This window comes from Haliotis rufescens, unplaced genomic scaffold (assembly GCF_023055435.1).
Source record: "Haliotis rufescens isolate VD_foot unplaced genomic scaffold, xgHalRufe1.0.p SCAF_6, whole genome shotgun sequence".
In the NCBI taxonomy this organism is placed as follows: Eukaryota; Metazoa; Mollusca; class Gastropoda; order Lepetellida; family Haliotidae; genus Haliotis; species Haliotis rufescens.
In genome coordinates, this window is record NW_025964334.1 from 11,434,755 (window position 1) to 11,457,100 (window position 22,346).

Sequence of the window (22,346 nt, forward strand, 5' to 3'; positions counted from 1 at the left end):
ATGAATTTCTTCTTTAGGTTCGTCATACTCTTGATTTCTGTAGTTTAAATACTCCTGGTATCTTTACGACAGTCGCTCTGCACGTCCAGAAGTTATGTGTATTTTAACTGCTGCTAGTTGTAACAGACACATATCTCACACTCATGTGAAAGTGCATAAGATTGTGTGTGATCATACAGCACTTAAGATGTCATATGATTTTCGTGGTTTGACGTATGACCATAAAGACACAGTGTCGTCCTCCGATAATTAAACTGAAAGTTGTACATGTACACTACAGACGTATAAACTGTATGACAAATTGGTCTTCACGTACCACTACATGGAGGAACATTGCAGTGTGTCTGACTGGTTTCCGTCAGTGGACCCGTGCAGTTCTTGCCACCGGCTTCTGGAGCAGGGGCGTTACAATCCCTACGTCTGCTCTGGTTTGTCATGGCATCTGCTCCACATGTGACAGGGCAGGGTACGATTGACCACGATGTCCAGTTTGACAGCCCTCCATCAACTGCAAAGTATCAACATATTGTCAATACAGTGATATGCTAGCAATCCATATATTATCACTAATAAATGTGACAATTGTGTAGCAAATACTGATGTTGTGTTCATCCGACTATTTGCTGCGTATTGTGAAATCAGGAATGTTTCTGTTAAAGTAGAAAAAGAGACCAGTGTTGTCTTTTTCGCTGGGTTTCGCTTTGTTTCTGCCCATGTCTCACCTTTACAGTGTTCGTCAAATAAAGCAAAGTGACGATTTATCTGATGCCTTTAGAAATTGATACATAATGTTATCAGGATATTTCATGCATTTCAAAATGTAGTTACATTAGAAAAGAGTTGGCGATTGATTAACAGCATAAAATGGACATGGTTTTTCATATCTTATTTGGGGAACATGTGTCATACGAGCAAGTGAATTGGAGACGGGTTTGATATTCCACTCGTAGTACTTTGTTAACTTGGAGACAAACTATTAAAGCCAACAACCTTTACATACAAACTCGCTCTGTCAGAACTGCTTCAGTCAAGAAGGAGACGCTTTTCCATAGTCTGATGAAGGAAATATAGCACTAAGAATGTACATGAAACAAGTTACTTCTCAGGGTAGGGTTGCTACATTTTATATACTGCAGTACATGAAAGTGATACAGTTACACGTGGCTACACATTTACCTGAACATTTAGGGAGGTCACAGTTTCCCATTTGGGTTTCTATTAGTTCGGCTGTACAGCTGATATTATTGGCCGGCGTAATACAACTTCTGCTTCTTTTCACGCTTCCCTCTTGGCCTGGACCACAGGTGGCTGTGCATGCTGCAGCACTCCACTGGCTCCACTCGGTCACATTGTCGTCGCCTAGTGGTTGGAATAAGCAAATCCTTTCATTGTTTCGTGCAATACCTCTATATTTCTCGGGAACACATTTTTATCATTTCTACACAGATGAATTAACATTGGAAAGTCAGTACAAAGGGCGTGGTCTGATATCCATAATATATCTGATCAATACAAGGAATATGAATTTCTTCTTTAGGTTCGTCATACTCTTGATTTCTGTAGTTTAAATACTCCTGGTATCTTTACGACAGTCGCTCTGCACGTCCAGAAGTTATGTGTATTTTAACTGCTGCTAGTTGTAACAGACACATATCTCACACTCATGTGAAAGTGCATAAGATTGTGTGTGATCATACAGCTCTTAAGATGTCATATGATTTTCGTGGTTTGACGTATGACCATAAAGGCACAGTTTAGTCCTCCGATAATTAAACTGAAAGTTGTACATGTACACTACAGACGTATAAACTGTATGACAAATTGGTCTTCACGTACCACTACATGGAGGAACATTGCAGTGTGTCTGACTGGTTTCCGTCAGTGGACCCGTGCAGTTCTTGCCACTGGCTTCCGGAGCAGGGGCGTTACAATCCCTACGTCTGCTCTGGTTTGTCATGGCATCTGCTCCACATGTGACAGGGCAGGGTACGATTGACCACGATGTCCAGTTTGACAGCCCTCCATCAACTGCAAAGTATCAACATATTGTCAATACAGTGATATGCTAGCAATCCATATATTATCACTAATAAATGTGACAATTGTGTAGCAAATACTGATGTTTTGTTCATCCGACTATTTGCTGCGTATTGTGAAATCAGGAATGTTTCTGTTAAAGTAGAAAAAGAGACCAGTGTTGTCTTTTTCGCTGGGTTTCGCTTTGTTTCTGCCCATGTCTCACCTTTACAGTGTTCGTCAAATAAAGCAAAGTGACGATTTATCTGATGCCTTTAGAAATCGATACATAATATTATCAGGATATTTCATGCATTTCAAAATGTAGTTACATTAGAAAGAGTTTGCAATTGATTAACAGCATAAAATGGACATGGTTTTTCATATCTTATTTGGGGAACATGTGTCATACGAGCAAGTGAATTGGAGACGGGTTTGATATTCACTCGTAGTACTTTGTCAACTTGGAGACAAACTATTAAAGCCAACAACCTTTACATACAAACTCGCTCTGTCAGAACTGCTTCAGTCAAAAAGGAGACGCTTTTCCATAGTCTGATGAAGGAAATATAGCACTAAGAATGTACATGAAACAAGTTACTTCTCAGGGTAGGGTTGCTACATTTTATATACTGCAGTACATGAAAGTGATACAGTTACACATGGCTACACATTTACCTGGACATTTAGGGAGGTCACAGTTTCCAATTTGGGTTTCTATTAGTTCGGCTGTACAGCTGATATTATTGGCCGGCGTGATACAACTTCTGCTTCTTTTCACGCTTCCCTCTTGGCCTGGACCACAGGTGGCTGTGCATGCTGCAGCACTCCACTGGCTCCACTCGGTCACATTGTCGTCGCCTAGTGGTTGGAATAAGCAAATCCTTTCATTGTTTCGTGCAATACCTCTATATTTCTCGGGAACACATTTTTATCATTTCTACACAGATGAATTAACATTGGAAAGTCAGTACAAAGGGCATGGTCTGATATCCATAATATATCTGATCAATACAAGGAATATGAATTTCTTCTTTAGGTTCGTCATACTCTTGATTTCTGTAGTTTAAATACTCCTGGTATCTTTACGACAGTCGCTCTGCACGTCCAGAAGTTATGTGTATTTTAACTGCTGCTAGTTGTAACAGACACATATCTCACACTCATATGAAAGTGCATAAGATTGTGTGTGATCATACAGCTCTTAAGATGTCATATGATTTTCGTGGTTTGACGTATGACCATAAAGGCACAGTTTAGTCCTCCGATAATTAAACTGAAAGTTGTACATGTACACTACAGACGTATAAACTGTATGACAAATTGGTCTTCACGTACCACTACATGGAGGAACATTGCAGTGTGTCTGACTGGTTTCCGTCAGTGGACCCGTGCAGTTCTTGCCACCGGCTTCCGGAGCAGGGGCGTTACAATCCCTACGTCTGCTCTGGTTTGTCATGGCATCTGCTCCACATGTGACAGGGCAGGGTACGATTGACCACGATGTCCAGTTTGACAGCCCTCCATCAACTGCAAAGTATCAACATATTGTCAATACAGTGATATGCTAGCAATCCATATATTATCACTAATAAATGTGACAATTGTGTAGCAAATACTGATGTTGTGTGCATCCGACTATTTGCTGCGTATTGTGAAATCAGGAATGTTTCTGTTAAAGTAGAAAAAGAGACCAGTGTTGTCTTTTTCGCTGGGTTTCGCTTTGTTTCTGCCCATGTCTCACCTTTAAAGTGTTCGTCAAATAAAGCAAAGTGACGATTTATTTGATGCCTTTAGAAATTGATACATAATGTTATCAGGATACTTCATGCATTTCAAAATGTAGTTACATTAGAAAGAGTTGGCGATTGATTAACAGCATAAAATGGACATGGTTTTTCATATCTTATTTGGGGAACATGTGTCATACGAGCAAGTGAATTGGAGACGGGTTTGATATTCCACTCGTAGTACTTTGTCAACTTGGAGACAAACTATTAAAGCCAACAACCTTTACATACAAACTCGCTCTGTCAGAACTGCTTCAGTCAAGAAGGAGACGCTTTTCCATAGTCTGATGAAGGAAATATAGCACTAAGAATGTACATGAAACAAGTTACTTCTCAGGGTAGGGTTGCTACATTTTATATACTGCGGTACATGAAAGTGATACAGTTACACATGGCTACACATTTACCTGGACATTTAGGGAGGTCACAGTTTCCCATTTGGGTTTCTATTAGTTCGGCTGTACAGCTGATATTATTGGCCGGCGTAATACAACTTCTGCTTCTTTTCACGCTTCCCTCTTGGCCTGGACCACAGGTGGCTGTGCATGCTGCAGCACTCCATTGGCTCCACTCGGTCACATTGTCGTCGCCTAGTGGTTGGAATAAGCAAATCCTTTCATTGTTTTGTGCAATACCTCTATATTTCTCGGGAACACATTTTTATCATTTCTACACAGATGAATTAACATTGGAAAGTCAGTACAAAGGGCGTGGTCTGAAATCCATAATATATCTGATCAATACAAGGAATATGAATTTCTTCTTTAGGTTCGTCATACTCTTGATTTCTGTAGTTTAAATACTCCTGGTATCTTTACGACAGTCGCTCTGCACGTCCAGAAGTTATGTGTATTTTAACTGCTGCTAGTTGTAACAGACACATATCTCACACTCATATGAAAGTGCATAAGATTGTGTGTGATCATACAGCTCTTAAGATGTCATATGATTTTCGTGGTTTGACGTATGACCATAAAGGCACAGTTTAGTCCTCCGATAATTAAAATGAAAGTTGTACATGTACACTACAGACGTATAAACTGTATGACAAATTGGTCTTCACGTACCACTACATGGAGGAACATTGCAGTGTGTCTGACTGGTTTCCGTCAGTGGACCCGTGCAGTTCTTGCCACCGGCTTCCGGAGCAGGGGCGTTACAATCCCTACGTCTGCTCTGGTTTGTCATGGCATCTGCTCCACATGTGACAGGGCAGGGTACGATTGACCACGATGTCCAGTTTGACAGCCCTCCATCAACTGCAAAGTATCAACATATTGTCAATACAGTGATATGCTAGCAATCCATATATTATCACTAATAAATGTGACAATTGTGTAGCAAATACTGATGTTGTGTGCATCCGACTATTTGCTGCGTATTGTGAAATCAGGAATGTTTCTGTTAAAGTAGAAAAAGAGACCAGTGTTGTCTTTTTCGCTGGGTTTCGCTTTGTTTCTGCCCATGTCTCACCTTTAAAGTGTTCGTCAAATAAAGCAAAGTGACGATTTATTTGATGCCTTTAGAAATTGATACATAATGTTATCAGGATATTTCATGCATTTCAAAATGTAGTTACATTAGAAAGAGTTGGCGATTGATTAACAGCATAAAATGGACATGGTTTTTCATATCTTATTTGGGGAACATGTGTCATACGAGCAAGTGAATTGGAGACGGTTTGATATTCCACTCGTAGTACTTTGTCAACTTGGAGACAAACTATTAAAGCCAACAACCTTTACATACAAACTCGCTCTGTCAGAACTGCTTCAGTCAAGAAGGAGACGCTTTTCCATAGTCTGATGAAGGAAATATAGCACTAAGAATGTACATGAAACAAGTTACTTCTCAGGGTAGGGTTGCTACATTTTATATACTGCAGTACATGAAAGTGATACAGTTACACATGGCTACACATTTACCTGGACATTTAGGGAGGTCACAGTTTCCCATTTGGGTTTCTATTAGTTCGGCTGTACAGCTGATATTATTGGCCGGCGTAATACAACTTCTGCTTCTTTTCACGCTTCCCTCTTGGCCTGGACCACAGGTGGCTGTGCATGCTGCAGCACTCCATTGGCTCCACTCGGTCACATTGTCGTCGCCTAGTGGTTGGAATAAGCAAATCCTTTCATTGTTTTGTGCAATACCTCTATATTTCTCGGGAACACATTTTTATCATTTCTACACAGATGAATTAACATTGGAAAGTCAGTACAAAGGGCGTGGTCTGATATCCATAATATATCTGATCAATACAAGGAATATGAATTTCTTCTTTAGGTTCGTCATACTCTTGATTTCTGTAGTTTAAATACTCCTGGTATCTTTACGACAGTCGCTCTGCACGTCCAGAAGTTATGTGTATTTTATCTGCTGCTAGTTGTAACAGACACATATCTCACACTCATATGAAAGTGCATAAGATTGTGTGTGATCATACAGCTCTTAAGATGTCATATGATTTTCGTGGTTTGACGTATGACCATAAAGGCACAGTTTCGTCCTCCGATAATTAAACTGAAAGTTGTACATGTACACTACAGACGTATAAACTGTATGACAAATTGGTCTTCACGTACCACTACATGGAGGAACATTGCAGTGTGTCTGACTGGTTTCCGTCAGTGGACCCGTGCAGTTCTTGCCACCGGCTTCCGGAGCAGGGGCGTTACAATCCCTACGTCTGCTCTGATTTGTCATGGCATCTGCTCCACATGTGACAGGGCAGGGTACGATTGACCACGATGTCCAGTTTGACAGCCCTCCATCAACTGCAAAGTATCAACATATTGTCAATACAGTGATATGCTAGCAATCCATATATTATCACTAATAAATGTGACAATTGTGTAGCAAATACTGATGTTGTGTGCATCCGACTATTTGCTGCGTATTGTGAAATCAGGAATGTTTCTGTTAAAGTAGAAAAAGAGACCAGTGTTGTCTTTTTCGCTGGGTTTCGCTTTGTTTCTGCCCATGTCTCACCTTTACAGTGTTCGTCAAATAAAGCAAAGTGACGATTTATCTGATGCCTTTAGAAATTGATACATAATGTTATCAGGATATTTCATGCATTTCAAAATGTAGTTACATTAGAAAGAGTTGGCGATTGATTAACAGCATAAAATGGACATGTTTTTTTCATATCTTATTTGGGGAACATGTGTCATACGAGCAAGTGAATTGGAGACGGGTTTGATATTCCACTCGTAGTACTTTGTTAACTTGGAGACAAACTATTAAAGCCAACAACCTTTACATACAAACTCGCTCTGTCAGAACTGCTTCAGTCAAGAAGGAGATGCTTTTCCATAGTCTGATGAAGGAAATATAGCACTAAGAATGTACATGAAACAAGTTACTTCTCAGGGTAGGGTTGCTACATTTTATATACTGCAGTACATGAAAGTGATACAGTTACACATGGCTACACATTTACCTGGACATTTAGGGAGGTCACAGTTTCCCATTTGGGTTTCTATTAGTTCGGCTGTACAGCTGATATTATTGGCCGGCGTAATACAACTTTTGCTTCTTTTCACGCTTCCCTCTTGGCCTGGACCACAGGTGGCTGTGCATGCTGCAGCACTCCATTGGCTCCACTCGGTCACATTGTCGTCGCCTAGTGGTTGGAATAAGCAAATCCTTTCATTGTTTCGTGCAATACCTCTATATTTCTCGGGAACACATTTTTATCATTTCTACACAGATGAATTAACATTGGAAAGTCAGTACAAAGGGCGTGGTCTGATATCCATAATATATCTGATCAATACAAGGAATATGAATTTCTTCTTTAGGTTCGTCATACTCTTGATTTCTGTAGTTAAAATACTCCTGGTATCTTTACGACAGTCGCTCTGCACGTCCAGAAGTTATGTGTATTTTAACTGCTGCTAGTTGAAACAGACACATATCTCACACTCATATGAAAGTGCATAAGATTGTGTGTGATCATACAGCTCTTAAGATGTCATATGATTTTCGTGGTTTGACGTATGACCATAAAGGCACAGTGTCGTCCTCCGATAATTAAACTGAAAGTTGTACATGTACACTACAGACGTATAAACTGTATGACAAATTGGTCTTCACGTACCACTACATGGAGGAACATTGCAGTGTGTCTGACTGGTTTCCGTCAGTGGACCCGTGCAGTTCTTGCCACCGGCTTCCGGAGCAGGGGCGTTACAATCCCTACGTCTGCTCTGGTTTGTCATGGCATCTGCTCCACATGTGACAGGGCAGGGTACGATTGACCACGATGTCCAGTTTGACAGCCCTCCATCAACTGCAAAGTATCAACATATTGGCAATACAGTGATATGCTAGCATTCCATATATTATCACTAATAAATGTGACAATTGTGTAGCAAATACTGATGTTATGTGCATCCGACTATTTGCTGCGTATTGTGAAATCAGGAATGTTTCTGTTAAAGTAGAAAAAGAGACCAGTGTTGTCTTTTTCGCTGGGTTTCGCTTTGTTTCTGCCCATGTCTCACTTTTACAGTGTTCGTCAAATAAAGCAAAGTGACGATTTATCTGATGCCTTTAGAAATTGATACATAATGTTATCAGGATATTTCATGCATTTCAAAATGTAGTTACATTAGAAAGAGTTGGCGATTGATTAACAGCATAAAATGGACATGGTTTTTCATATCTTATTTGGGGAACATGTGTCATACGAGCAAGTGAATTGGAGACGGTTTGATATTCCACTCGTAGTACTTTGTCAACTTGGAGACAAACTATTAAAGCCAACAACCTTTACATACAAACTCGCTCTGTCAGAACTGCTTCAGTCAAGAAGGAGACGCTTTTCCATAGTCTGATGAAGGAAATATAGCACTAAGAATGTACATGAAACAAGTTACTTCTCAGGGTAGGGTTGCTACATTTTATATACTGCAGTACATGAAAGTGATACAGTTACACATGGCTACACATTTACCTGGACATTTAGGGAGGTCACAGTTTCCCATTTGGGTTTCTATTAGTTCGGCTGTACAGCTGATATTATTGGCCGGCGTGATACAACTTCTGCTTCTTTTCACGCTTCCCTCTTGGCCTGGACCACAGGTGGCTGTGCATGCTGCAGCACTCCATTGGCTCCACTCGGTCACATTGTCGTCGCCTAGTGGTTGGAATAAGCAAATCCTTTCATTGTTTCGTGCAATACCTCTATATTTCTCGGGAACACATTTTTATCATTTCTACACAGATGAATTAACATTGGAAAGTCAGTACAAAGGGCATGGTCTGATATCCATAATATATCTGATCAATACAAGGAATATGAATTTCTTCTTTAGGTTCGTCATACTCTTGATTTCTGTAGTTTAAATACTCCTGGTATCTTTACGACAGTCGCTCTGCACGTCCAGAAGTTATGTGTATTTTAACTGCTGCTAGTTGTAACAGACACATATCTCACACTCATATGAAAGTGCATAAGATTGTGTGTGATCATACAGCTCTTAAGATGTCATATGATTTTCGTGGTTTGACGTATGACCATAAAGGCACAGTTTAGTCCTCCGATAATTAAAATGAAAGTTGTACATGTACACTACAGACGTATAAACTGTATGACAAATTGGTCTTCACGTACCACTACATGGAGGAACATTGCAGTGTGTCTGACTGGTTTCCGTCAGTGGACCCGTGCAGTTCTTGCCACCGGCTTCCGGAGCAGGGGCGTTACAATCCCTACGTCTGCTCTGGTTTGTCATGGCATCTGCTCCACATGTGACAGGGCAGGGTACGATTGACCACGATGTCCAGTTTGACAGCCCTCCATCAACTGCAAAGTATCAACATATTGTCAATACAGTGATATGCTAGCAATCCATATATTATCACTAATAAATGTGACAATTGTGTAGCAAATACTGATGTTGTGTGCATCCGACTATTTGCTGCGTATTGTGAAATCAGGAATGTTTCTGTTAAAGTAGAAAAAGAGACCAGTGTTGTCTTTTTCGCTGGGTTCCGCTTTGTTTCTGCCCATGTCTCACCTTTACAGTGTTCGTCAAATAAAGCAAAGTGACGATTTATCTGATGCCTTTAGAAATTGATACATAATGTTATCAGGATATTTCATGCATTTCAAAATGTAGTTACATTAGAAAAGAGTTGGCGATTGATTAACAGCATAAAATGGACATGGTTTTTCATATCTTATTTGGGGAACATGTGTCATACGAGCAAGTGAATTGGAGACGGGTTTGATATTCCACTCGTAGTACTTTGTTAACTTGGAGACAAACTATTAAAGCCAACAACCTTTACATACAAACTCGCTCTGTCAGAACTGCTTCAGTCAAGAAGGAGACGCTTTTCCATAGTCTGATGAAGGAAATATAGCACTAAGAATGTACATGAAACAAGTTACTTCTCAGGGTAGGGTTGCTACATTTTATATACTGCAGTACATGAAAGTGATACAGTTACACATGGCTACACATTTACCTGGACATTTAGGGAGGTCACAGTTTCCCATTTGGGTTTCTATTAGTTCGGCTGTACAGCTGATATTATTGGCCGGCGTAATACAACTTTTGCTTCTTTTCACGCTTCCCTCTTGGCCTGGACCACAGGTGGCTGTGCATGCTGCAGCACTCCATTGGCTCCACTCGGTCACATTGTCGTCGCCTAGTGGTTGGAATAAGCAAATCCTTTCATTGTTTCGTGCAATACCTCTATATTTCTCGGGAACACATTTTTATCATTTCTACACAGATGAATTAACATTGGAAAGTCAGTACAAAGGGCGTGGTCTGATATCCATAATATATCTGATCAATACAAGGAATATGAATTTCTTCTTTAGGTTCGTCATACTCTTGATTTCTGTAGTTAAAATACTCCTGGTATCTTTACGACAGTCGCTCTGCACGTCCAGAAGTTATGTGTATTTTAACTGCTGCTAGTTGAAACAGGCACATATCTCACACTCATATGAAAGTGCATAAGATTGTGTGTGATCATACAGCTCTTAAGATGTCATATGATTTTCGTGGTTTGACGTATGACCATAAAGGCACAGTGTCGTCCTCCGATAATTAAACTGAAAGTTGTACATGTACACTACAGACGTATAAACTGTATGACAAATTGGTCTTCACGTACCACTACATGGAGGAACATTGCAGTGTGTCTGACTGGTTTCCGTCAGTGGACCCGTGCAGTTCTTGCCACCGGCTTCCGGAGCAGGGGCGTTACAATCCCTACGTCTGCTCTGGTTTGTCATGGCATCTGCTCCACATGTGACAGGGCAGGGTACGATTGACCACGATGTCCAGTTTGACAGCCCTCCATCAACTGCAAAGTATCAACATATTGGCAATACAGTGATATGCTAGCATTCCATATATTATCACTAATAAATGTGACAATTGTGTAGCAAATACTGATGTTATGTGCATCCGACTATTTGCTGCGTATTGTGAAATCAGGAATGTTTCTGTTAAAGTAGAAAAAGAGACCAGTGTTGTCTTTTTCGCTGGGTTTCGCTTTGTTTCTGCCCATGTCTCACTTTTACAGTGTTCGTCAAATAAAGCAAAGTGACGATTTATCTGATGCCTTTAGAAATTGATACATAATGTTATCAGGATATTTCATGCATTTCAAAATGTAGTTACATTAGAAAGAGTTGGCGATTGATTAACAGCATAAAATGGACATGGTTTTTCATATCTTATTTGGGGAACATGTGTCATACGAGCAAGTGAATTGGAGACGGTTTGATATTCCACTCGTAGTACTTTGTCAACTTGGAGACAAACTATTAAAGCCAACAACCTTTACATACAAACTCGCTCTGTCAGAACTGCTTCAGTCAAAAAGGAGACGCTTTTCCATAGTCTGATGAAGGAAATATAGCACTAAGAATGTACATGAAACAAGTTACTTCTCAGGGTAGGGTTGCTACATTTTATATACTGCAGTACATGAAAGTGATACAGTTACACATGGCTACACATTTACCTGGACATTTAGGGAGGTCACAGTTTCCCATTTGGGTTTCTATTAGTTCGGCTGTACAGCTGATATTATTGGCCGGCGTGATACAACTTCTGCTTCTTTTCACGCTTCCCTCTTGGCCTGGACCACAGGTGGCTGTGCATGCTGCAGCACTCCATTGGCTCCACTCGGTCACATTGTCGTCGCCTAGTGGTTGGAATAAGCAAATCCTTTCATTGTTTCGTGCAATACCTCTATATTTCTCGGGAACACATTTTTATCATTTCTACACAGATGAATTAACATTGGAAAGTCAGTACAAAGGGCATGGTCTGATATCCATAATATATCTGATCAATACAAGGAATATGAATTTCTTCTTTAGGTTCGTCATACTCTTGATTTCTGTAGTTTAAATACTCCTGGTATCTTTACGACAGTCGCTCTGCACGTCCAGAAGTTATGTGTATTTTAACTGCTGCTAGTTGTAACAGACACATATCTCACACTCATATGAAAGTGCATAAGATTGTGTGTGATCATACAGCTCTTAAGATGTCATATGATTTTCGTGGTTTGACGTATGACCATAAAGGCACAGTTTAGTCCTCCGATAATTAAAATGAAAGTTGTACATGTACACTACAGACGTATAAACTGTATGACAAATTGGTCTTCACGTACCACTACATGGAGGAACATTGCAGTGTGTCTGACTGGTTTCCGTCAGTGGACCCGTGCAGTTCTTGCCACCGGCTTCCGGAGCAGGGGCGTTACAATCCCTACGTCTGCTCTGGTTTGTCATGGCATCTGCTCCACATGTGACAGGGCAGGGTACGATTGACCACGATGTCCAGTTTGACAGCCCTCCATCAACTGCAAAGTATCAACATATTGTCAATACAGTGATATGCTAGCAATCCATATATTATCACTAATAAATGTGACAATTGTGTAGCAAATACTGATGTTGTGTGCATCCGACTATTTGCTGCGTATTGTGAAATCAGGAATGTTTCTGTTAAAGTAGAAAAAGAGACCAGTGTTGTCTTTTTCGCTGGGTTTCGCTTTGTTTCTGCCCATGTCTCACCTTTACAGTGTTCGTCAAATAAAGCAAAGTGACGATTTATCTGATGCCTTTAGAAATTGATACATAATGTTATCAGGATATTTCATGCATTTCAAAATGTAGTTACATTAGAAAAGAGTTGGCGATTGATTAACAGCATAAAATGGACATGGTTTTTCATATCTTATTTGGGGAACATGTGTCATACGAGCAAGTGAATTGGAGACGGGTTTGATATTCCACTCGTAGTACTTTGTTAACTTGGAGACAAACTATTAAAGCCAACAACCTTTACATACAAACTCGCTCTGTCAGAACTGCTTCAGTCAAGAAGGAGACGCTTTTCCATAGTCTGATGAAGGAAATATAGCACTAAGAATGTACATGAAACAAGTTACTTCTCAGGGTAGGGTTGCTACATTTTATATACTGCAGTACATGAAAGTGATACAGTTACACATGGCTACACATTTACCTGGACATTTAGGGAGGTCACAGTTTCCCATTTGGGTTTCTATTAGTTCGGCTGTACAGCTGATATTATTGGCCGGCGTAATACAACTTCTGCTTCTTTTCACGCTTCCCTCTTGGCCTGGACCACAGGTGGCTGTGCATGCTGCAGCACTCCATTGGCTCCACTCGGTCACATTGTCGTCGCCTAGTGGTTGGAATAAGCAAATCCTTTCATTGTTTCGTGCAATACCTCTATATTTCTCGGGAACACATTTTTATCATTTCTACACAGATGAATTAACATTGGAAAGTCAGTACAAAGGGCGTGGTCTGATATCCATAATATATCTGATCAATACAAGGAATATGAATTTCTTCTTTAGGTTCGTCATACTCTTGATTTCTGTAGTTTAAATACTCCTGGTATCTTTACGACAGTCGCTCTGCACGTCCAGAAGTTATGTGTATTTTAACTGCTGCTAGTTGTAACAGACACATATCTCACACTCATATGAAAGTGCATAAGATTGTGTGTGATCATACAGCTCTTAAGATGTCATATGATTTTCGTGGTTTGACGTATGACCATAAAGGCACAGTTTAGTCCTCCGATAATTAAACTGAAAGTTGTACATGTACACTACAGACGTATAAACTGTATGACAAATTGGCCTTCACATACCACTACATGGAGAAACATTGCAGTGTGTCTGACTGGTTTCCGTCAGTGGACCCGTGCAGTTCTTGCCACCGGCTTCCGGAGCAGGGGCGTTACAATCCCTACGTCTGCTCTGGTTTGTCATGGCATCTGCTCCACATGTGACAGGGCAGGGTACGATTGACCACGATGTCCAGTTTGACAGCCCTCCATCAACTGCAAAGTATCAACATATTGTCAATACAGTGATATGCTAGCAATCCATATATTATCACTAATAAATGTGACAATTGTGTAGCAAATACTGATGTTGTGTGCATCCGACTATTTGCTGCGTATTGTGAAATCAGGAATGTTTCTGTTAAAGTAGAAAAAGAGACCAGTGTTGTCTTTTTCGCTGGGTTTCGCTTTGTTTCTGCCCATGTCTCACCTTTAAAGTGTTCGTCAAATAAAGCAAAGTGACGATTTATTTGATGCCTTTAGAAATTACTACATAATGTTATCAGGATATTTCATGCATTTCAAAATGTAGTTACATTAGAAAGAGTTGGCGATTGATTAACAGCATAAAATGGACATGATTTTTCATATCTTATTTGGGGAACATGTGTCATACGAGCAAGTGAATTGGAGACGGTTTGATATTCCACTCGTAGTACTTTGTCAACTTGGAGACAAACTATTAAAGCCAACAACCTTTACATACAAACTCGCTCTGTCAGAACTGCTTCAGTCAAGAAGGAGACGCTTTTCCATAGTCTGATGAAGGAAATATAGCACTAAGAATGTACATGAAACAAGTTACTTCTCAGGGTAGGGTTGCTACATTTTATATACTGCAGTACATGAAAGTGATACAGTTACACATGGCTACACATTTACCTGGACATTTAGGGAGGTCACAGTTTCCCATTTGGGTTTCTATTAGTTCGGCTGTACAGCTGATATTATTGGCCGGCGTAATACAACTTCTGCTTCTTTTCACGCTTCCCTCTTGGCCTGGACCACAGGTGGCTGTGCATGCTGCAGCACTCCATTGGCTCCACTCGGTCACATTGTCGTCGCCTAGTGGTTGGAATAAGCAAATCCTTTCATTGTTTTGTGCAATACCTCTATATTTCTCGGGAACACATTTCTATCATTTCTACACAGATGAATTAACATTGGAAAGTCAGTACAAAGGGCGTGGTCTGATATCCATAATATATCTGATCAATACAAGGAATATGAATTTCTTCTTTAGGTTCGTCATACTCTTGATTTCTGTAGTTTAAATACTCCTGGTATCTTTACGACAGTCGCTCTGCACGTCCAGAAGTTATGTGTATTTTATCTGCTGCTAGTTGTAACAGACACATATCTCACACTCATATGAAAGTGCATAAGATTGTGTGTGATCATACAGCTCTTAAGATGTCATATGATTTTCGTGGTTTGACGTATGACCATAAAGGCACAGTTTCGTCCTCCGATAATTAAACTGAAAGTTGTACATGTACACTACAGACGTATAAACTGTATGACAAATTGGTCTTCACGTACCACTACATGGAGGAACATTGCAGTGTGTCTGACTGGTTTCCGTCAGTGGACCCGTGCAGTTCTTGCCACCGGCTTCCGGAGCAGGGGCGTTACAATCCCTACGTCTGCTCTGATTTGTCATGGCATCTGCTCCACATGTGACAGGGCAGGGTACGATTGACCACGATGTCCAGTTTGACAGCCCTCCATCAACTGCAAAGTATCAACATATTGTCAATACAGTGATATGCTAGCAATCCATATATTATCACTAATAAATGTGACAATTGTGTAGCAAATACTGATGTTGTGTGCATCCGACTATTTGCTGCGTATTGTGAAATCAGGAATGTTTCTGTTAAAGTAGAAAAAGAGACCAGTGTTGTCTTTTTCGCTGGGTTTCGCTTTGTTTCTGCCCATGTCTCACCTTTACAGTGTTCGTCAAATAAAGCAAAGTGACGATTTATCTGATGCCTTTAGAAATTGATACATAATGTTATCAGGATATTTCATGCATTTCAAAATGTAGTTACATTAGAAAGAGTTGGCGATTGATTAACAGCATAAAATGGACATGTTTTTTTCATATCTTATTTGGGGAACATGTGTCATACGAGCAAGTGAATTGGAGACGGGTTTGATATTCCACTCGTAGTACTTTGTCAACTTGGAGACAAACTATTAAAGCCAACAACCTTTACATACAAACTCGCTCTGTCAGAACTGCTTCAGTCAAGAAGGAGATGCTTTTCCATAGTCTGATGAAGGAAATATAGCACTAAGAATGTACATGAAACAAGTTACTTCTCAGGGTAGGGTTGCTACATTTTATATACTGCAGTACATGAAAGTGATACAGTTACACATGGCTACACATTTACCTGGACATTTAGGGAGGTCACAGTTTCCCATTTGGGTTTCTATTAGTTCGGCTGTACAGCTGATATTATTGGCCGGCGTAATACAACTTTTGCTTCTTTTCACGCTTCCCTCTTGGCCTGGACCACAGGTGGCTGTGCATGCTGCAGCACTCCATTGGCTCCACTCGGTCACATTGTCGTCGCCTAGTGGTTGGAATAAGCAAATCCTTTCATTGTTTCGTGCAATACCTCTATATTTCTCGGGAACACATTTTTATCATTTCTACACAGATGAATTAACATTGGAAAGTCAGTACAAAGGGCGTGGTCTGATATCCATAATATATCTGATCAATACAAGGAATATGAATTTCTTCTTTAGGTTCGTCATACTCTTGATTTCTGTAGTTAAAATACTCCTGGTATCTTTACGACAGTCGCTCTGCACGTCCAGAAGTTATGTGTATTTTAACTGCTGCTAGTTGTAACAGACACATATCTCACACTCATATGAAAGTGCATAAGATTGTGTGTGATCATACAGCTCTTAAGATGTCATATGATTTTCGTGGTTTGACGTATGACCATAAAGGCACAGTGTCGTCCTCCGATAATTAAACTGAAACTTGTACATGTACACTACAGACGTATAAACTGTATGACAAATTGGTCTTCACGTACCACTACATGGAGGAACATTGCAGTGTGTCTGACTGGTTTCCGTCAGTGGACCCGTGCAGTTCTTGCCACCGGCTTCCGGAGCAGGGGCGTTACAATCCCTACGTCTGCTCTGGTTTGTCATGGCATCTGCTCCACATGTGACAGGGCAGGGTACGATTGACCACGATGTCCAGTTTGACAGCCCTCCATCAACTGCAAAGTATCAACATATTGTCAATACAGTGATATGCTAGCATTCCATATATTATCACTAATAAATGTGACAATTGTGTAGCAAATACTGATGTTATGTGCATCCGACTATTTGCTGCGTATTGTGAAATCAGGAATGTTTCTGTTAAAGTAGAAAAAGAGACCAGTGTTGTCTTTTTCGCTGGGTTTCGCTTTGTTTCTGCCCATGTCTCACCTTTACAGTGTTCGTCAAATAAAGCAAAGTGACGATTTATCTGATGCCTTTAGAAATTGATACATAATGTTATCAGGATATTTCATGCATTTCAAAATGTAGTTACATTAGAAAGAGTTGGCGATTGATTAACAGCATAAAATGGACATGGTTTTTCATATCTTATTTGGGGAACATGTGTCATACGAGCAAGTGAATTGGAGACGGTTTGATATTCCACTCGTAGTACTTTGTCAACTTGGAGACAAACTATTAAAGCCAACAACCTTTACATACAAACTCGCTCTGTCAGAACTGCTTCAGTCAAGAAGGAGACGCTTTTCCATAGTCTGATGAAGGAAATATAGCACTAAGAATGTACATGAAACAAGTTACTTCTCAGGATAGGGTTGCTACATTTTATATACTGCAGTACATGAAAGTGATACAGTTACACATGGCTACACATTTACCTGGACATTTAGGGAGGTCACAGTTTCCCATTTGGGTTTCTATTAGTTCGGCTGTACAGCTGATATTATTGGCCGGCGTAATACAACTTCTGCTTCTTTTCACGCTTCCCTCTTGGCCTGGACCACAGGTGGCTGTGCATGCTGCAGCACTCCATTGGCTCCACTCGGTCACATTGTCGTCGCCTAGTGGTTGGAATAAGCAAATCCTTTCATTGTTTCGTGCAATACCTCTATATTTCTCGGGAACACATTTTTATCATTTCTACACAGATGAATTAACATTGGAAAGTCAGTACAAAGGGCGTGGTCTGATATCCATAATATATCTGATCAATACAAGGAATATGAATTTCTTCTTTAGGTTCGTCATACTCTTGATTTCTGTAGTTAAAATACTCCTGGTATCTTTACGACAGTCGCTCTGCACGTCCAGAAGTTATGTGTATTTTAACTGCTGCTAGTTGAAACAGACACATATCTCACACTCATATGAAAGTGCATAAGATTGTGTGTGATCATACAGCTCTTAAGATGTCATATGATTTTCGTGGTTTGACGTATGACCATAAAGGCACAGTGTCGTCCTCCGATAATTAAACTGAAAGTTGTACATGTACACTACAGACGTATAAACTGTATGACAAATTGGCCTTCACATACCACTACATGGAGAAACATTGCAGTGTGTCTGACTGGTTTCCGTCAGTGGACCCGTGCAGTTCTTGCCACCGGCTTCCGGAGCAGGGGCGTTACAATCCCTATGTCTGCTCTGGTTTGTCATGGCATCTACTCCACATGTGACAGGGCAGGGTACGATTGACCACGATGTCCAGTTTGACAGCCTTCCATCAACTGGAAAGTATCAACATTCTCAATACAGTGATTTGCTAGCAATCCATATATTATCACTAATAAATGTGACAATTGTGTAGCAAATGCTGATGTTGTGTTCATCCGACTATTTGCTGCGTATTGTGAAATCAGGAATGTTTCTGTTCAAGTAGAAAAAGAGACCAGTGTTGTTTTTTCGCTGGGTTTCGCTTTGTTTCTGCCCATGTCTCACCTCTACAGTGTTCGTCAAATATAACAAATGCTGATGTTGTGTTTATTCGACTATTTGCTGCATATTGCGAAATCAGGAACTGACTTTTGTAACAGTGCCTATTATTTATTGCCGCTGCACATATTTACCCGTTGTATTATCTTTTATGACTGTAGACCTGATCCGATGTGTTTCAAGATCATTTGTTAATTGTTCATCAATCCTTTTTGGTATTTACTGATTTCACAATTTAATTCTGTACCTATCGAGTTCTGGGTTATTCTATTTGATTAAATTTGGCAATCAACATGTTACAATGCATTAAGTTTGAACCAATGCATAGCAAACACATTGTCTCTTGCTGGGGTGTCATGCAGGTAACATAAGTGGCGTCAGTCCCCATGCAAGGACCCCAGTTTTAAGGCCTTACTTTGTTTGGTGATTATCTGCAGCCAGTTTTTATACTGTATTTGGTTTTGTTTGGTTTGACCCACCTTCTTCTTTAACAAATAACACTGTCGGGCATGTCTGTTATCATTCATTTTAATCAGGGTACAGCAGTATTTAATATACTTCATAGGATATTCACATTCAAACCATATCTTCAACACTCAGCCAATATCGCAATATCGCCGTGCTAGGTAGATATTTACCAATGTCTAAACTATATTAAGTAGTATGAAAGGTTTCGACTCGGACATGCGTTGCAACCCCAAATCTTCACACCCTAAAGAAGAAGGGTTTCATCTTAATATCGAATAATTTAAATAAAATGCAAACTGGCATATTTTTACAAAGTGAAACCGAAGCTTTTAATGGCAAACAAAATCTCATTGGCTGGAATCTTTGTTAATTTGTTAATCTATATACTTTGAACAATGATTGAAATGTTCAGCTTGGTTCCGTCGTTCTATGCTATTGCTAATACACTCTGTGTTTACGATTTTGCATTTACATGGTAGTGAGTGAGTGAGTATGCCGCTGTTAGCAGAATTCCAGCAATATCACGGCGGGGGACACCAGAAATGGGTTTCACACGTTGTACCCATGTCGGGAATCGAACCAGTGTCTTCGGCGAGTCAGGCGAGCGCTTTATCCACTAGACTCCCCGACCTCCCCCATTTACATGGTAGTTGACAGTAGTACACATACCTGGACAACGAGCGACTTCACACGATCTGACGACGATCTCCTGCACTGGTTCAATGCAGAATGATCCACCATTGGCCGGAACTGGGTTGTCACATTGTCGCAGCCTTAATGATACTCCCGTAACATTCTCCCCACATGTTGGACACCGTGGAGTGTCCCACTCTCCCCATTCTGACACTCCACCATCAACTGTGAAATTTACATCAATCGTTTCTAGGATTTAAACAGTGACATTAGAACCAAAGTTAATGAACTAAGGAAGTATATAAGGTTGGTAGTGTTAAGAGATGGAATTTAGACATACCAAAGTGTCACTAAAATAGACAAGACAAGGGTACGCGTAAAAGCGTAATTATCTCCATTTCTTTTCACGATCAATTTCAATTGCAATTATGCATAATCGCAGAATATCTTATAACAGTTTATACAAACAACACACAACATCCACCGCCAAGAGAAACATACTAAATTCTTCTTTCTTGTATCCTACCTGTAACTTTCAATATGTTTGTACAATTAGTTTATTAATGATCGTAATATGTACATCTTCACCTGAACTCTAATCCACAATATCCTTAATATACAGTGGTACAGGAACAAATATTGGTGTCTTTTATTTGTCGTGTCAAGTTTAACTTAACCATGTCGTTTTCCTGATTACATATTTTAGTCATGGAAAGAGTTCAATGTATACAAAGCAGAGCTACAGCACCTGGGCATGGAGATAGATCCGTGCATTTCCAATTTCTTTCCTGAGAAGTTGAACCGTCACATGGAAGCCCACCATTGAATGAAGGAGGATTGTCACATGCCCTACTCCTTCTCTGTAAAGTTTCCACATCGACTCCACAAGTCTTTGGGCAGATGATCTGTGTCCATTCACTCCACTGACTGAAACTGCCATTCACGACTTGACCTAAGACGAATAAATCGATAACAAAAGACAGTGTTAGAAACAGTGTGCTCTTTTAACTCAATATGTACACATCTATATGTCACAGTGACATGTTAAAGTGGCATCGGCTGATTGTGTTTTGTTTTTTTATAAACAAAGAAAAACTAGCTTCCAACATTCGTACAATGACGAGGTCGCATGATAAGAGGGATTGTTTACTGGAAAATACACAACACTTTCCTCCCAGGGAATCCTCCAAGGTGTGTTAAATATACTTATTGTTGGAACACGTACAGTTGCCCTCTTTCGCCATCCATGCAAGGTATAAAACGGTCGATCCCTTGATTATATACAGTTTCAACAACCACATGTCACTGTGAACGTTTAGTAACTAACTTTGGAACAAGTTTTTGCAGACTTTGGCACAGTTTTCTGCATACAAAAAATGTGCGCAAGGTCAACAACACAAGTCCACGATCAAGTTGCTGTTTACCTGTGCTAGGACACCAGAGTTCAAGTTTCTGACCAGACAATACGCCATCGTCAGCATGCAGCTAATCGGCAACATTGAAACATGTTAGGAGTTTGGAGTATATACACCAGGGCAATCGCCGATGGTCTCGTGTCATGTTTTCAGATAGTCCAGATTCACGCTGGACTTTCTAGACATATGTTGATGTGTCTTTAACGAAAGTCATGCGAACGTGAACGTAAGAAACATGACAGAATTGGGGGTAGGTCTGTAATGATATGCGGCGGGATCACCATGATTGCCACAACGCCACTGCATATTGTTCTTGGAAGGATTACTCCAGAGACAACATACTGGTGCCAATAGTTGTGCCGTTTGCCCGCCATGCTGGTTCACGTTTTGTTTTTCAAGGCAATAATCCTTATCCCCAGCGTGCACGTAATCAACTACCTTGTCCTTCCCTTTCCTTAGTCATCCATTACAATCACTCGACGCCTCTTTGTCTTTCAGTACTCGTCTATTATTTTCGAATACGCCTGCCTTTTTGGAGAGTACACATAAATATAAACGTTTAAAAAGAACACGATTTTACGTTATGATATTAAAGAATAGTGTGTGTCAAGTTATGTAAAAACGTTTTTATCTCCCCTTCTAAGAAAATGCTTTGTAAAATGCGTGTGCGGTGGATACCATATATAAAACAGAACACATGCGTGCTTTCAACATATTCGACACCGATCATGACTGCATGTATCAAGAATATATGATTTGACAGAAATACGTTCCAATGCAATGATCTATAACACTTTAAATTTTGAACTCAATCCTAGTTGATTTAAAAATCGAGATAATAATACCTATATTTGTAATAGGTGTTAGTGAGCAAAATATTATTGTTTTAC

At 40.1% G+C, this 22,346-nt stretch overlaps 1 protein-coding gene across 1 annotated transcript; it reads right to left on the bottom strand.

The window, feature by feature from the left end:
* Positions 1 to 1,828: 1,828 nt before the first annotated feature.
* On the bottom strand, positions 1,829 to 21,830 carry LOC124120104 (SCO-spondin-like). Its single transcript, XM_048385964.1, has 27 exons — positions 21,738 to 21,830; positions 21,466 to 21,526; positions 20,790 to 20,993; positions 20,078 to 20,266; positions 18,577 to 18,735; positions 17,884 to 18,066; positions 17,026 to 17,217; positions 16,366 to 16,548; positions 15,506 to 15,697; positions 14,846 to 15,028; positions 13,988 to 14,179; positions 13,328 to 13,510; positions 12,468 to 12,659; positions 11,808 to 11,990; positions 10,950 to 11,141; positions 10,290 to 10,472; positions 9,430 to 9,621; positions 8,770 to 8,952; positions 7,912 to 8,103; positions 7,252 to 7,434; positions 6,392 to 6,583; positions 5,732 to 5,914; positions 4,874 to 5,065; positions 4,214 to 4,396; positions 3,355 to 3,546; positions 2,695 to 2,877; positions 1,829 to 2,028 (listed from the first exon to the last, which is right to left on the bottom strand). The coding sequence occupies exons 1-27, from the start codon at positions 21,828 to 21,830 to the stop codon at positions 1,829 to 1,831; spliced, it is 4,839 nt and encodes a 1,612-aa protein (XP_048241921.1).
* Positions 21,831 to 22,346: the final 516 nt, after the last annotated feature.